Source organism: Mobula hypostoma, chromosome 4, assembly GCF_963921235.1.
Source record: "Mobula hypostoma chromosome 4, sMobHyp1.1, whole genome shotgun sequence".
Taxonomy (NCBI): domain Eukaryota; kingdom Metazoa; phylum Chordata; class Chondrichthyes; order Myliobatiformes; family Myliobatidae; genus Mobula; species Mobula hypostoma.
This window is the reverse complement of record NC_086100.1, coordinates 14,536,795-14,554,494: the sequence shown is the minus strand read 5'-3', so window position 1 is coordinate 14,554,494 and position 17,700 is coordinate 14,536,795. Positions and strand designations below refer to the sequence as shown.

At 43.1% G+C, this 17,700-nt stretch overlaps 1 protein-coding gene across 1 annotated transcript in view; it reads left to right on the top strand.

Moving 5' to 3' along the window:
- Positions 1 to 14,716, top strand: part of LOC134344722 (P2Y purinoceptor 1-like) — a 39,062-nt gene extending 24,346 nt beyond the window's left edge. Inside the window, exon 2 of the mRNA XM_063044805.1 lies at positions 11,058 to 14,716. Coding sequence (XP_062900875.1) covers positions 11,058 to 12,041 — 984 coding nt within the window. The 3' untranslated portion in view covers positions 12,042 to 14,716. The remainder of the gene's footprint in view (positions 1 to 11,057) is intronic.
- The last annotated feature ends 2,984 nt before the right edge of the window (positions 14,717 to 17,700 follow it).

Here is a 17,700-nt window from a genome sequence, read left to right as displayed (position 1 = left end):
TTTATGAACAACATTTGAATGTATGTGTCTTTTTTGTCCTTGGAGAACAGTTCAGTCAATCATCAAGAAGTGGAAAGAATATGGCACAGCTGTAAATATGCCTAGAGCAGGCTGTCCTCAAAAACTGAGTGACCGTGCAAGAAGAGAGACTAGTGAAGGAGGCCACCAGGAGACCTATGACAACTCTGGAGGAGTTACAAGCTTCAGTGGCTGATGTGGGAGAGACTGCGCATACAATAACTGTTGCCCGGGTGCTTCATCAGTCACAGCTTTATGGGAGAGTGGCAAAGAGAAAGTCACTGTTGAAAGATACTCACATGAAATCTCAGCAGACTCTGAAGTTAACTGGAAGAAAGTTGTATGGTCTGATGAAACCAAAATTGAGCTTTTCGGCCATCATCTAAACACTTTGTCTGGTGTAAGCCAAACAGAGCACATCATCAAAAACACACCATCCCTACTGTGAAGCATGGTGGTGGCTGCATTGTGCTGTGGGGATGCTTCACTGCAGCAGGCCCTGGAAGGCTTGTGAAGACAGAGAGTAAAAAAAATTCAGCAAAATGCAGGGAAATCCTGGAGGAAAACCTTGTGCAGTCTGCAAGAGAACTGTGACTTGGGAGAAGGTTTGCTTTCCAGCAAGACAATGGCCCCAAGACTAAACCCAAAGCCGGACAGGAATGGCTTAAAAACAACAAAGTTAATGTCCTGGAGTGGCCAAGTCAGAGACCGGACCTCAATCCAATTGAGAATTTGTGGCTGGACTTGAAAAGGGCTGTTCACTCACGATCCCCATGCAATCTGACAGAGCTTGAGCAATATTGTAAGGAAGAATGTGGGAAAGTTGCAATGTTCAGATGTGCAAAGCTGATAGAGACCTAGCCACACAGACTCAAGGCTGTAATTGCTGCCAGAGGTCCATCTACTAAATACTGACTTGGTGGGGGGAATACTTATGCATTCAATTACTTGGGTTCTATGTTTGTAATTCATTAGATCATTTTGTAGAGATCTGTTTTGACTTTGACACAAAAGAGTCTTTTTCTTTTGATCAGTGTCATAAAAAGCCAAATTGAATCCACCATGATTCAATGTTATAAAACAAGAAAACATGAAAACTTCCTGGTGGGGGGGGGGGGGGTGAATACTTTTTAAAGGCACTGTATGTAGGAAATGGGAGGTAGTCCTTAAGAGAGAATATAGGGAGTTAGGTAGAAAGCTGAGCAGTAGGATTTCCAAGATAGTAACCTCTGGATTTCTGCCTGTGCTATGCACCAGTGAAGGTAAGAATAGGATAATATGGTAGATAAATGCTTGGCTGAGGAATCAGTGCAGGGAGCAGGGTTTCATATTTCTGGATCATTGGGATCTCCGCTAGGGAAGGTATGACCTGTACAAAAAGGGTAGGTTACACTAGAAACCCCTGATAATCTTGAATTTTTGGCATACTGCTAGTGTCTTTCATAGTGAAAACTAACGCAAAATACTGATTAAGTTCATCCGCCATTTTTTTGTCTACCATTACTACCTCTCCAGCGTCATTTTACAATTGCCCAGTATCCACTCTCACCTCTCTATTATGCTTTACATATTTGAAGCAACTTTGGCTACACAATTTTATATTGTTGGCTAGAGTGGTTCAGGCTGACAGGAAGGCAACAGTAACTCAAATAACTACATGTTGGAACAGTGATGTGCAGAAGCGCATCTCTGACTGCAAAACATCTTGAACCTTGATGTGGATGGGCTACAGCAGCAGAAGACCACGAGCATACACTGTGTGGGTCAGTCGTCGTCATCGTGGCTATCCCTCGAGGTCGAGGATGATAGTCTTCATTCTGAAGAAGTGCCCCACAGAGCAAAGACGCCTGTGCGTGTATTTGTTTAACTTGTACTTGATGTTGCAGTCCAAGAAGCACACGATACTTCACAAATCAACCAACTGATTCCAATGGCATGGGAACCTCGACGATTGAAGCTGATGGATTTGTTGCAGCCTTCATCCAACTTCACAGCCGTTGAGTTCAAAGTAACTTCGTCCGTCTGTTCCACTGTTGAGGTCTTAGTTGGATTGTTCTTTGTTAGGGACCTCACCCTCAACCTTACCACCATGGGTGACCCTACCAGGAGCATAGCTCCAGACGGCATTGCTCTCGGGGTCACATGACCACACCAGCTTCTCCACCACGACAAGGTGACAATCCACGGAGAAGTGTGGATCAGTGCATTGAGACAGAACTAGGTGAAAAAATAACAATAATAAAGTGTCATCACTGAGGATTTAGGGTAAGATTTTTAGGATGAGTGGAGGAGAAATATCTTCACTGAGAGTTGGTGAACCTTTGGAATCTTTGCCCCAGAGGGTTGTGAAGGCTGAGTGATGATATAAGATAATGGAGGCACAAAGGGGATCAGGAGGTATTGAGAGGAGCAGGAGTATGAGTTTGTGGTTGAGGATGAGCTGTAATCATATTGAATAGCAGAGCAGACTCAATTGGCCGAATGACCTACCCTGCCCTTATTTCCACACTCCATGGCACTTACTGCTGGTATCCTTATGGCTCCCAACTTCCTGTGGTACATCTCACCCAGCAAGAACATTCACAACTGGTGACCACTGAAGCTTCCACATAGGCCTCACTGGTAACCAAACAAGAAGCCATAAAACATAGCTTCAGGATTAGGCTATTTAGCCCATCAAGTCTGCTCTGTTACTAGATCATGGCTGATTTATTTTTCCTCTCAACCCCATTCTGCTGCCTTCTTCACATAATCTTTGACACCCTGACTAATTGGCTGGCTGACAGGAAACAAAGAGTGGCGATTAACGGGTCCCTTTCGGAATGGCAGGCGGTGACCAGTGAGGTACCGCAGGGTTCAGTACTGGGACCGCAGCTGTTTACAATATATATTAATGATTTAGATGAGGGAATTAAAAGTAACATTAGCAAATTTGCTGATAACACAAAGCTGGTTGGCAGTGTGAAATGTGAGGAGGATGTTATGAGAATGCAGGGTGACTTTGACAGGCTGGGTGAGTGGGCAGATGCATGGCAGATGCAGTTTAATGTGGATAAATGTGAGGTTATCCACTTTGGTGGTAAGAACAGGAAGGCAGATTATTATCTAGATGGAGTCAAGTTAGGAAAAGGGGAAGCACAATGAGATCTATGTGTTCTTGTACATCAGTCACTGAAAGCAAGCATGCAAGTACAGCAGGCAGTGAAGAAAGCTAATGGCATGCTGCCCTTCATAACAAGGGGAATTGAGAATAAGAGCAAAGAGGTCCTTCTGCAGCTGTACAGGGCCCCGGTGAGATCACACCTGGAGTAGGTCTCCAAATTTGAGGAAGGACATTCTTGCTATTGAGGGAGTGCAGCGTAGGTTCACAAGGTTAATTCCCCGGATGGCGGGACTGTCATATGTCGAAAGATTGGAGCGACTGGGCTTGTATACTCTGGAATTTAGAAGGCTGAGAGGGGATCTTATTGAAATATATAAGATTATTAAGGGATCGGATACGCTGGAGGCAGGAAGCTTATTCCCGCTGATGGGTGAGTCCAGAGCCAGAGGCCACAGTTTAAGAATAAGGGGTAGGCCATTTAGAATGGAGTTGAGGAAAAACTTTTTCATCCAGAGAGTGGTGGATATATGGAATGCTCTGCCCCAGAAGGCTGTGGAGGCCAACTCTCTGGATGCTTTCAAGAAAGAGATGGACAGAGCTCTTAAAGATAGCGGAATCAAAGGTTATGGGGATAAGGCAGGAGCTGGCTACTGATTGTGGATGATCAGCCATGATCACAGTGAATGGTGGTGCTGGCTCAAAGGGCCGAATGGCCTACTCCTGCACCTATTGTCTATTGTCTATAATCAAGAACCTATCTACCTTCACTTTAAGTATGCCTAATGACTTGGCCTCCACAACTATCTTTAACAATAAGTTCCACAAATTCACCATCCTCTGGCTAAAGACATTCTTCCTCAGCTCTGTTCTAAAGAGACGTCCTTCTATTCTCTGGCTCTGACCTTTGGACCTAGACTCTTCCATAATTGGAAATATCCTTTCCACATCCTTTCAGTACGTTTCAATGAGATTCCCATTATTCTTCTAAACTCCAGTGAGTACAAGCCCTGAGCCACCAAATGCTCTTCATACATTAATCCTTTCATTCCTGGGATCATTGTTGTGAACTCCCTCTGGACTGTCTCAAATGCCAACCCATCCTTTCTTTACACTGTAGATTTTCATTAGAATCTCCTGCACTGCAACTTCTATTCATCAAATCTATTTCTTGTGTGATTTTATTCTCTTATATATTGTCTGAAACTTGATATATAATTTTTATATCTTGTTCAATATAAAGCATTTTGAACTGCCTAGTGTTTGAAACATGCCATACAAATAAACTTGGTTGATTGATTGCTTTGATATGAGGCTCAATATGGCTCACAATACTCCAATTGCAGTCTGACCAATGCCTTGTAATCCCTTCAGCCTTCCCTTATCTCTCTGAATGGCAACGATAAAAAAAATACTAAAAATTAGAAAATAAGAAACTAATTTAAAACTACATTCAGGTAACGACAAGTAATTATGAACACTGATCATTATCAACCTTCTCATCTGTCCAATAATTTTCATCGTCATCCCTGATGAAGATGGTGGAGTTTGTTACCAAAACATCAGTTATAATCGATACCTGCACCCAGCTTGAAGCCCGAGAGGTTTATTCGTCATATACGCCAGGAAGGCACTAGATCCTTCTTCTCATCTGTGTTTTGCTGTGTACTACATCAAGGTGACAGCGCTTACTCTCCCCAGAGTGGATGCCTGTAACGTGTAACCACTGAGAGAAAAGCATCTTGTCTTTTGATTGTGAAACTTGAACCATTTGAGCACAAAAACAAGATATAACCAGTACTGTCAGTTTTTCTGGGGCAGAAGTTAATGATAGCACTTTTCACCAGTTACATCTCCTCTTGATCTATTGTTTCCTTTGTCTCGTAGCAACCCTTTTTGGCTTGCTCCTTAAAGATTTAATTATTAATTTTGTCACATGCACACTCAGTGACCACTTTATTAGGTACACCTGTCACATATGTAATCAGCAACTCATTGCAAAAGAGCATGCAGGCATAGTCGACAAGTTCAGTTGTTGTTCAGATCAACATTAGAATGAAATGTGATCTAAGTGACTTTGACCATGGAATGATAGTTGGTGCTAGACAGGGTGGTTTGAGTATCTCAGAAACTGCTGATCTCCTGGGACTTTCACGCAAAAGAGACTCTAGAGTTTACAGAGTAATGGGGTGAGAAACAAAAAAAAACTTACTGTGAGTGGCAGTTCTGTGGATGAAAATACGTTGTTAATGAGAGAGGTCAGAGGAGAATGGCCGGACTCTTTCAAGCTGACAGGAAAGTGACAGTAACTCAAATGACCACACATTACAATGTGGTGAGCAGAAGAGCATCTCTGAATGCACAACACATCAAACCTTGAAGTGGATGGGCTACAGTAGCTGGATACCACAAACGCACACTCAGTGGTCACTTTATTAAGTACAGGAGATACCTAATAAATTGGCCTCTCAGTGTATTTCAAAATATTCAGTGAAATGTGCTTTTACATCAAATCAAATCATTGAGGATTGTGCAGGGCAGCCCACAAGTTTTGCTACACTTCAGGTGCCAACAGAGCATGCCCACAACTCATTAACCCTAACACTACTTATAGGCCTTTGGAATGTGGGAGGAAACCAGAGCACCCAGAGGAAACCTGCAGTATGTGGTCACGAAGAGAACATACAAAGCTCTTCGAAACAACAGTGGGAATCGAACCCTGATCAGTGATCACTGGCAGTGTAAAGCTATTGTGCCAACTGCTATGCTGGCATGATACCTTAACCCCATTCTGGGATTATTTTCTCTAACCTTTCACTCTGTGACTAGTTGGCCTTTTACTTCTCCCCTGTTTACTATATCTCTGGTTCCTTTCACTTTGGGCAAATAGTTTTCATCCTGAAAATCTACCCTGATTTCTATTGCTACTTGGTCAGCTGAGTATTACCCGAGCTGGAGAAGTTAAATTCATGAGTAAAAGGGAAAGAAATACCATTCCAAAATGTTTCTGTATTTACCAGAGGCTTTAAAGGCAATTTGTTTTCCAATGGGTTTCAATTTATCTCAGCGGTGGAGGATAAGAGGTGGTGAAGGTCAGCAACTTTAAATTCCTCGGTGTTTTCATTCCAGGGGATCTGTCCCAGCCCACCACAAGCGTGCAATTCTGAAGAAAGCACAGCAATGTCTCTACTTCCTTAGGGGTTTGCAGAGATTGGGCATGACATCCAAAACTTTGACAAACTTCTATAGACGAGCTGCCAATAGGAACACCAATGCCCTTGAATGGACAATCTGACAAAAAGCAGTGGATGGGCACAATCCATTAGGGGTAAAGCCCTCCCCACTACTGAGCACAATTACACAAAACATAAAATAATCTGCAGATGCTGGGGTCAAAGCAACACTCACAACACGCTGGAGGAACTGAGCAGGTCGGGCAGCATCTGTGGAAACGATGAGTCGGCGTTTCGGGCCGGAATCCTTCTTCAGGACTGAAGAAGGAAGGGGCAGAGGCCCTATAAAGAAGGTGGGGGAGAGTTGGAAGGAGAAGGCTGGTAGGTTCAATTGAAAAACCAGTAATTTGAAAGACAAAGGGGTGGGGGAGGGGAAGCAAGGGGGTGATAGGCAGGAAAACAATGGGTAGTAGAAGGAGGCAGAACCATGAGGGAGGTGATAGGCAGCTGGGGGAGGGGACAGAGTTAAATAAGGATAGAGGAAGGGAGGGGGAGGGAATTACTGGAAGTTGGAGAATTCTCTGTTCATACCAAGGGGCTGGAGACTACTTAGACGGTATATGAGGTGTTGCTCCTCCAACCTGAGTTCAGCCTCATCATGGCAGTAGAGGAGGCCATGTATGGATATTTCTGAATGGGAATGGGAAGCAGAGCTGAAGTGGGTGGTTACCGGGAGATCCTGTCTGTTGTGGCGGACGGAGCAGAGGTGCTGGACGAAGCGGTCCCCCAATCTGCGTTGGGTTTCACCGATGTAGCGGAGGCTGCGCCGGGAGCACCGGATGCAATAGATGAGCCCAACAGACTCACAAAGCATAGTTGCAGGAAAGCAGCATCCATCATCAAGGACCCCACCACCCAGGACATACTCTCTTCTTGCTGCTGCCTTCAGGAAGAAGATACAGGAGCCGCAGCTCTCACATCACTAGGTTCAGAAACAGTTATTACCTGTCAACCATCAGGCTCTTGAACCAGAGGGGATAACTCCACTCAACTTCATTTGTCCCATCATTAAAATATTCTCACAACCTATAGACTCACTTTCAAGCACTCTTCATCTCATGTACTTGATAATGATTTCTTATTTATATATTATTATTCTTTATTTCTTTTTTTCTCTTTGCACAGTGTACTGTCGTTTGCATACTGGTTGATGCCCAAGTTGGTGCGGTCTTTCATTGATTCTGTTATGGTTATTATTCTGTTGCTTTATTGAATATGCCCACAAGAAAATGCTGCCATATACGAGGGGTGATTGATAAGTTCGTGGCCTAAGGTAAAAGGAGTCAATAGTCCAGCGGTCGTGGAGCATATGGATCCCTTCTTTGTAGAAGTCAGCATCTTGGACCTCCAGGAGTGGTCCACAGCAGGGGTGATTGATAAGTCTGTGGCCTAAACTAGAAGGAGATGAGTTATTAACTTCAAACTTTCTGCATATTCACTCAAAGAGTACATGCATGTAACAAGAGCGGTCTAACTCATCTCCTTCTACCTTAGGCCACAAACTTATCAATTGCCTCTGCTATGGACCACCCGGAGGTTCAAGACACTCTTGTGACATGCAAATGCAGTTCAGCTCTTTTAGTGATAATGCAGAAAGTTTGAAGTTAATAACTCATCTCCTTCTACCTTAGACCACGAACTTATCAATCACTCCTGCTGTGGACCGCTTCTACAAAGAAGGGATCCGTATGCTCCACGACCGCTGAACTAAGTGTGTACATGTAGGAGGGGACTATGTTGAAAAATAAATATGCTAGGTTTTCTAAAATTGACTCCTTCTACCTTAGGCCACAAACTTATCAATCACCCCTTGTAAGTACACTGATAATAAATTTACTTTGAACTTTGATTGTCCTGTGCACAGTACAGTGAGGTTTAATGAAACCTTGCTTCCAGCAGTATCACAGACATGTCAGAATCCGACATGTACATGATAAGTAAATATAGTATAAATATAGTATGTGTCTATTATGTAGTTGTTAAAATAAGCAGTGCAAAAAAGTAGAACTTAAATTAAAAAGTAGTGAGGTAGTGTTCATGGGTTCAATGTCCATTCAGAAATTGGATAGCAGAGGGGAAGAGGCTGTTCCTGAATTGTCGAGTGGGTGCCTTCAGGCTTCTGTACCTCCTCCGTGATGGTAACAATGAGAAGAAGCAGGTAACAATGTAGGCAGAGACAATACACCAATTTTACATACCAATTGTACATAAAATTATGCCATAAAATGGAGAAAATGATTGTGCGAATGCAGGACCTAATTGCCCACAAAAACGAAGGCACAATAAAAGGAAATTGGAATAAACAAAATAAAGTCAATTTTAGTGGAAAATGGTCATAGTTTTGCTAAACTGTAGTGATTAGGGTTGTTTCAGTTGGTTCAATTACCAAATGTTGAAGGCGAGAAGCTGATCCTGAAACCGATGTTGTAGGACTTTAGTCTTCTGTATCTCCTGCCTGATGCTAACTCTGAGTAAATGGTATGACTCGGGTGGTGGAGATCTTCAGTGATAGATGTTGCCTTCTTGAGGCAGCACTTTCCTGCAGATCGTAGGAAAACAGGTGCCCATGATATGTCCACTACTCTCTGTTTGTTTCAATTCAAATTGATGTCATGGTAAAATCGGTTAAGCAAAGTGCTAGAATTGTAAGTGTATTTGAAAACAAAGAGGATTGAAGTGTTGTGGTAGAACTTTCATGTAGACATTTGAATATAGAACAATGGATCTCAAATGGCGATAATTTGGAGTACAGGAAGGAAATGGAAGCCCTAATGACATAATGTCATGACAGCAACCTTTCCTTCAATGTCAACGAAACAAAAGAGTTGGTCATTCAATTCAGGAAGGGGGTGGGGTTGGCGTTGGTGGGAGAGGAGGGTAATGCCTTGCGTATGCTTCTGTTTACATTGGCGGTTCTAAGACTTGAGAACTTCCAGTTCCCAAGTGAACATTATCAATAGCCACATGGACATCTTGGCAAAGAAACCACACCAACACATCTACTTCATCAGGAGGCTATGGACATTCAGCAATGTCCTTTTTGTCTCTCACCAATTTTTATAGATGCAGCCCAGAAAATATTTTATCTGGACACATCATGGATTTGTATGGCAGCTACTCTGTCCATGTCCGCAAAATACTGCAGAGTTGAGGACACAGCTCGGTACATCATGGAAAATAGTCTCCCCTCCATAAACATTGTTTATACTTCTCAGAGTAAATCAGATGACAGAATCAAAGAAACCATCCAAAAGCACATACCACCAGGCTCAAGTCTATGCACTTTTATAAGATTATTACAGATTCAAGATTCAAGACTGTTTAATGTTATTTCCAATACATAGTTGTAAAGGAGAATGAAATAATTGTTACTCCAGATCCGATGCAGCACACAGAAATAACACAATAATAAAAAAAAACATAAGATAGCTTCTATACATAGGTTGATTATATGTCCATAAAATGAAGCTAGGTACAGGAGTGCATGTACATGAAGCAGCTCTAACAGGAAATGATAAAATAGTGATGGTTGGGGTTCTGGAGGGGTGGATTAGTAGGTGAGAGTTTTCGTCAGCCTTACTGCTTGGGGAATGTAAATGTTTTTGAGCCTGGTGCTCCTGGTGTGGAGGTTATATAGATTCCTTCCTGATGGAAGTAGGACAGACAGTCCATGAGCAGGGTGGGTGGGAGTCTTTATAATATTACTGACTCTTTTCCAGTACGCTTCTGTATATATGAGCAGCTTCCTGGCTTGATAAGATGGATTCTTGACCTCACAATCTACCTCGTTATGGCCTTGTTCACTTTCTCTTTAGCCGCAGCACTTTATTCTGCATTCTGTTGTTTTCCCTTGTACTACCTCAATGTACTGAGGTGATGAGATGATCTGTATGGACAGCATGCAAAACAAAGTTTTCCCAAGATTCAAAGTGCATTTATTATGAAAGTGTGTATGTAGTATACAACCCTGAGATTTGTCTTCCCACAGACAGCCACAAAACAAAGAAAACCATGGAGCCCATTCAAAGAAAAACATCAAACCCCCAATGCACAAAAAAGAAAGACCAAATCCTGGAAACGGCAAAAATGTGAGCAAAAACTACAGAATATTAAACATCAAACCAGAGAGATTTTAACTCTCTCAGTACACCTGGCAATAATAATATGAAGCACACCTTATGAGGAAAGGTTGAACGAGCTACAGCTTTTCTCTTTGAAGCCAAGATGAGAGGTGACTGATAGAGGTGTACAAGATGAAAAGAGGCATTGGCCAAATGGACAACCAGCAACTTCTTCTCAGGGCAGAAATAGCCATTATTTCCAACATTGGAGGAAATGATGGGGTGGGTGGGGGAATTTTGGAGATAGATTTTTATTACACAGAGAATGGTAATTGGGTGGAATGTACTGCAAATTTGAGACTGTTCTGTGTGAAAATCTCAGGAGTTAAGCAGTTTCTGAGATATTCAAACCACCATATCTGGCATCAATAATCATTCCGGAGTCAAATTCAGTTAGATCACATTACCTCCCCAGTCTGATGTTCGGTTTGAACAACAACTGAACCTCTTGACCGTGTATGCATGGTTTTATGCATTGAGTTGCTGCCACATGTTTGGCTAATTAGATATTTGCATTAATGAGCAGGTGTACAGGTGTAGTTAATAAAGTGGCTGCTAAGTGTAAATCTTTCTTTGCTGTTGCAGATGTTCTTACAAGAATGGCCTGAGCAGGGAGATGAGATCTGCAAAGTTGACAAGGACTTTGAGACATACTACCTGCCCATCATTTACATCATCGTCTTTGTCACCGGCCTCATCGGCAACAGTGTTGCCCTCTGGATGTTCATATTCCACATGCGACCTTGGAGCAGCATCACCATCTACATGTTCAACCTCGTCCTGGCCGATCTCTTCTACATCTTCTCCCTGCCCATTCTGACCTTTTACTATCTCAAGGCAAGTGACTGGATCTTTGGTGAGGTCCTGTGCAAGCTGCAGCGGTTTATATTCCACGTCAACTTGTACAGTGGCATCTTGTTCCTCACCTGCATCAGTGTCCATAGATACACCGGGGTTGTCCATCCCATAAAGTCACTGGGCAAGCTGAACAAGAGGTTGTCCACCATTGTTTGTGTGTGTGTGTGGATTGTCGTGATGGCAGGCATCTCCCCAATACTCTACTTCTCTAGAACACACCTGCGCACCAATTCCACGCCACAACAAGATGCTAATCGTACCATTTGTTATGACACGACGTCAGAGGAACTCCTTCACATATACTTCATCTACACTACGAGTACCACCATCTTTGGATTCTGTGTCCCCTTCGCCACCATCCTGGTCTGTTATGGTTTCACAGTGAAGGCGCTGATACGTAACAAGATGCATTCTCCCTCCCGGAGCAGGTCCGTGCGTTTGGTCATCATTGTGTTGCTGGTCTTTGCCATCTCCTACCTGCCCTTCCACGTGATGAAGAATCTAAACCTTCAGTCCAGACTTTATTACCAAAGGAAAGACACGTGTGCGTGGAATAAAATGGTGTATGCCATGTACCAAGTGACCAGGGGTCTTGCCAGTCTCAATAGCTGCATGGACCCCATCCTGTACTTTCTGGCTGGTGACAACTTCAGGAAAAGATTTTCTAATGCAGCTTTTAGAATGACCATTCGGAATGAGAACATTGTGTAGGAATTTTCTGGACATGATAGTTCAGTCATAGGATGTAGGTGAACCTACAACCAGCACTTATACCCAGTGGCAACTTTCGTACGTTCACCTGTACACTGTTCATTAATGCAAATATCTAATCAGACAATTATGTGGCAGCAAATCAAAGCATTAAAGCATGCAGACACGGTCAAGAGGTTCAGTTGTTGTTCAGACCAAACATCAGAATGAGGAAGAAATGTGATCTAGATGATCCACTTCAAGGTTTGATGTGGTGTGTGTTCTGAGATGCTCTTCTGCACACCACTGTTGTAACGCATATCAACTTGAACCATTCTAGCCATTCTCCTCTGACCTCTGTCAGAAAGAAGTTTTTATCCACAGAACCGTCACTCACTGGATTTTTTTTAAATTTCTCGCACCATTCTCTGTGAACCTTTCTGTGAAGTTGCTATTTCTAAGGATAAGGTTCTTGGGAAATGGAAAGGGTTGAAGGTATGTCACCTGGGCCAGATGGTATATACCCTGGGTTTCTGAAAGTGGTGGCTGAAAAAATCGTGGAGGCCTTATCAATGATTTTTCAATTGATTCTGGAATGGTTCCAGAGGAATGGAAAATTGCAAATGTCACTTCACGAAGGGAGGAAGGCAGAAGAAAGGAAATAATAGGCCAGTTAGTGATGGTGGAGTTGATTGCAAAGCATGTGGTGTGGGGTACTTAGAGGCATATGATAAAATAGCCTGTAGTCAGCATGGTTTCCTTAAGGGAAAATCTTGCATGACAAATCTGTTGGAATTTTTTAAAGAAATAGCAAACAAGACAAAGGAGAATCAGTGAACGTTGTTTACTTGGATTTTCAAGGGCATTTGACAAATTGCTACACACGAGGCTGCTTGCCAGGTTAAGAGTCCATAGTATAACCGGAAGTATACTACTATGGATAAAGCATTGTCTGATTGGTAGGAGGCAAAGAGTGAGAATAAAGAGAGCTTTTTCTGAGTTGGCTGCCAGTGACCACTGGTGTTCCATAGGGTCTGTGTTGGGACCGACTTTTTACATTATATGTCAATGATTTGGATGACAGAATTGATGGATTTGTGGCTAAATTTGAAGACGATACGAAGATAGGTGGAGGAGTAGGTAGTTTTGAGGAAGTAGAGAAGCTACAGAAGAATGTAGACAGATTAGGAGAAAGAGCAAAAAAAGCAGCAGATGGAATACAGTATCAGGAAGTGTACAGTCATGTACTTTGGTAGAATAAATAAATGCATAGATTATTTTACAAATGCAGAGAAAAGTCAAATATCTGAAGTGTGAAGGGACTTGGAAGTTTCTGTGCAGGATTCTCTAAAGATTAATTTGGTTGAGTTGGTGGTGAGGAAAGTAAATACGATGTTAGTATTCATTTTGAGAGGTTCAGAATATGAAATGGAGGATGTAATGTTGAGGCTTTACAAAGCACTGCTGAGGCCTCATTTGGAGTATTGTGAGCAGTTTTGGGCCCCTTATCTAAGAAAGGACGTGCTGACATTGGGGAGGGTTCAAAGGAACTTTATGAAAATGATTCAGGGATTGAATGGCTTGTCAGATGAGGAGCATTTGATGAATCTGGGCCACTATTCACTGGAATTCAGAAGAATGAAGGGTGACGTCATTGAAACTTACCGAATGGTGAAAGGCCGTGATAGTGGATATGGAGAGGATGTTTCCTATAGTAAGGGAGTTTAAGACCAGAGGACGCAGCCTCAGAACAGAGGGGTGTCTCTTTAGAATGGAGATGAGGAGGAATTTCTTTAGCCAGAGTAGTGAATCTGTGGAGGCCAATTCTTTGTGTATATTTAAGGCAGAGGTTGATAGATTCCTGATTGGTCAGAGCATGAAAGGATACAAGGAGGAGGCAGGAGATTGGGGCTGAGAGAGGAAGAGTGGATCAGCCATGATGAAATGGCAGATCAGACTTGATGGGCCAAATTGCCTAATTCTGCTCCTGGTCTTATGGTCTAGACTCTAGAAGCTGGTGTGCATGAAAAACCAAGGAGGTCAGCAGTTTCTGAGATACTCAACCCACCCTGTCTGGCACCATCAATCATTCTACTGTCAAAGTCACTTAGTTCACATTTCTTCCCCATCGATGCTATGTGTCAGTTAACTGAATGGATTGCTACGGTGGAGACTGGTTACTGATTGGAACTCCATTGGAACCAGCTTCCTGTGTTCCACTTTCTATCTGGTTACTGTTCTGGTGGCACATAGTTACTACATTGTGTTCCAGTAAAGGATGCTTGTTAATGATCTATTTATCACACATGGAACCTAATTGCACAACTTTGTCCATGGTTACCGCTCAGCACTTCATAGTCTAACTTTTCCGCAGCACAAGGGTGTCAGGTCACACCACAACTTTAAGGTTGAGCAAGCACATAGATAACCGCAGACAGAATGAAGAACTAATGGTGTCTCTAAGCAAATTGCACTCTCAAAACGATATTACTTTTCAGATACCGTAAAGAATTATAGTTCCTCAGAGTAGTACGGTTAAAAGCAGGCAGGTAGCACCACAGAGGTCTCAGCTGCATGGGGGATTTTGTTGTCAAGGGGCCTGCGGAGAAGAGTGATCATATCATGATGGAATTTTACTCTGAATGTGAAACCAATGTAGTTCAAAACAAAACCATTGACTAGAATCCCAAAATAAATGTGAAGCTATGTAACAAGAGTTGTCTGCAGTTGATTATAATTGCAAAGTATGATGCTGAACAAGCAGATGTTACTGGGAGCACAAGAGATTCAGCACATGCTGGAAATCCAGAGCGACACACACAAAATGCTGGGGGAACTCAGCAGGTCTTCAGCGTACATGGAGAGGAATAAACAGCCAACATTTCAGGCCGAGATCTTCATCAGGACTAGAAAGAAAGGACAAAGAGGTCTGAATAGGAAGGTGGGAGGAGGGGAAGGAGTACAAGTTGACAAGTGATAAGTGAAAACGGGTGAGGGGGAAGGTGGGGAGAGGTGACAAAATAAGAAGCTTGGTGGGGATAGGTGGAAGAGGTAAAGACCAGGAGAAAAAAAAATCTCATAGGAGAAGAGAGTAGACCATAGGATAAAGGGAAGGAGGAGGAGCACCAGAGGGAGGTGATGGGCAGGTGAGGAGAAAAGAAGGGAGTCAGAATGACAAAATGAAAAAGAGGGAAGGGAGGGAATGTGAGAAATCACTGGAAATCAATGTTCATTCTATCAGGTTGGAGGGTACCTTGATGGAATATGAGATGATGCTCTTCCAACCTCAGAGTGGCTTCATTGTGGAAGTTGAGGAGGTCTCGGACCAACATGTTGAAATGGGAATAGGAAGTGAAATTAAAATGAGTGGCCACTGGGAATCCTGCCTATAGAGTGAAGGAGCTCAATGAGTACCATAAGACATAGGAGCTGAAGTAGGCCATTTGGCCCAATGGTATGCTCCTCCATTCCAACGTGGAACTGAGAGATTTTCCCTCTCAATCCCATTGTCCTGCTTATCACCATAACTTTTGATGCCCTGACTAATCAACAAACTATCAACCTCCGTTTTAAATATACTCAATGACTTGGCCTCCACAAGCATCTGTGGCAATGAATTCCACAGATTCACTGCCCTCTGGCTAAAGAAATTCATCTTGTTCTAAGTGGACATCTGTCTATTCTGAGGTTGTCCCCTCTGGTCTTAGACTCCCCCATTATAGGAAACATCCTCTCCACATCCACTCTATCTAGGCCTTTCGTTGTCTGATAGATTTCAATGAGATTCCCCCCTCATTCTTCTAAACTCCAGCAAGTACAGGCTCAGAGGCATCAAATATTCCTCATGTAAACCCTTGCATTCCTGGAATTATTCTGGCGGACCTCCTCTGGATCCTCTCCAATGCCAGCTCATCTTTTCTTGGATAAGAGGCCCAAAACTGCTCACAAATCTGCAAGTGTGGTCTGACCAATGCCTTATAAAGTCTCAGCATTACATCCTTGCTCTTGTATTCTAGTCCTTTCGGAATGAATGCTAACGATATATTTGCCTTGCTGACCACCAACTCAACCTGCAAGTTAACTGTTAGGGAATCTCGCATGAGAACTTTGTACCTCCGATTCTTAAAATTTTCTCCCCACTTAGAAAATAGTCTACATCTTTATTCCTTCTACCAAAATGCATGACCATACAAGTGTGATTTTGGAGCCTTTTGGAATCCAAAGGAGGAACGAGAAATTGTCAAAGAAAGGCAAGATATATGCCGGTGGAAATTTGCGAGAGTCTTTGGTGACATGTCCAATCTCCTCAAACTCAAATTCAACTAAATTCAAAGTTCAAAGTAAATTTATTATCAAACTACATATATATCACCATATACAACCCTGAGATTCATTTTCTTGTGGGTATCCACAGTAAATACAAAATACAATGGAAATCAATGAAAAACTGCACATCACAAGACAGACAAACAACCAATGTGCAAAAGGCAACAAACTGTACAAATACTAACTAACCAACCATATATATTGAGAACGTGAGATGAAGAGTCCTTGAGAGTAAGTCCATAGGTTGTGGGAACAGTTCAGTGTTGGGATGAGTGAAGTTGAGAGGTTATTCCCTCAATAAACACTGTCAGTCAACCAAAGTGTAAGTGAAGACAACTTCTGCGGTGAAAAGAATAATACTGAGAACGTGAGTTGTACAGTCCTTGAAAATGAGCCTGCAGATCATGGAATCGGTTCAGAGTTGTGTTGAGTGAAGTTATCCACGCTGGTTCAGGAGCCTGATGGTTGAGGAGTAACTACTGTTCCTGAACCTGGTGGTGCGGGTCCTGAGGTTCCTGTTTGTCCTTCTTGATGGCAGCAGCGAGAAGAGAGCATGACATTGATGGCAGATGTCCTTGATGATGGATGCTGCTTTCCTCCGACAGTGCTCCTTCGTCTAGTGGGCACGTGGCCATGTGGTTAAGGCATTGGACTAGCGATCCGAAGGTCGTGAGTTCGAGCCCAAGCCAAGGGAACGTGTTGTGTCCTTGAGCAAGGCACCTAATCACACATTGCTCTGCGACGACACTGGTGCCAAGCTGTATGGGTCCTAATGCCCTTCCCTTGGATAACATTGGTGTCGTGGAGAGGGGAGACTTGCAGCATGGGCAACTGCTGGTCTTCCATACAACCTTGCCCAGGCCTGTGCCCTGGAGAGTGAAGACTTTCCAGGCGCAGATCCATGGTCTCGCAAGACTAACAGATGCTCCTTGGTGGGGAAAGCTTTACCTGCAGTATACTGGGCTGCATCCACTACTTTTTGTATGCTTTTCCATACAGGGAGCATTGGTGTTTCCATACCAGGCCATGATGCAGCCAATCAATATACTCTCCACCGTACATCTCTGTAAGTGTGTCAAAGTTTTAGATGACGAGGGAAGTTGAAGCATCAAGGTAAATGCAGAGGTTTGGAGATCATTTAGGTGCTTCAGTCTCTGAGAGAATTCCAGGCAGCAGAGGCAGCGTGTTCGAACTTCCTGGCAGGTAGGCTGTAGGACAGGGCGTGAGCTGATCTTCAACTCTATTTCGCCGATTAATGCTTCCATTGTTTGCCAATTAATGTGATGAGGGAGATTGAAACATCGAGGCGAATGCTGTAGGTGAGCATTGATTTTAATCACTGGGAAGTGCTCTG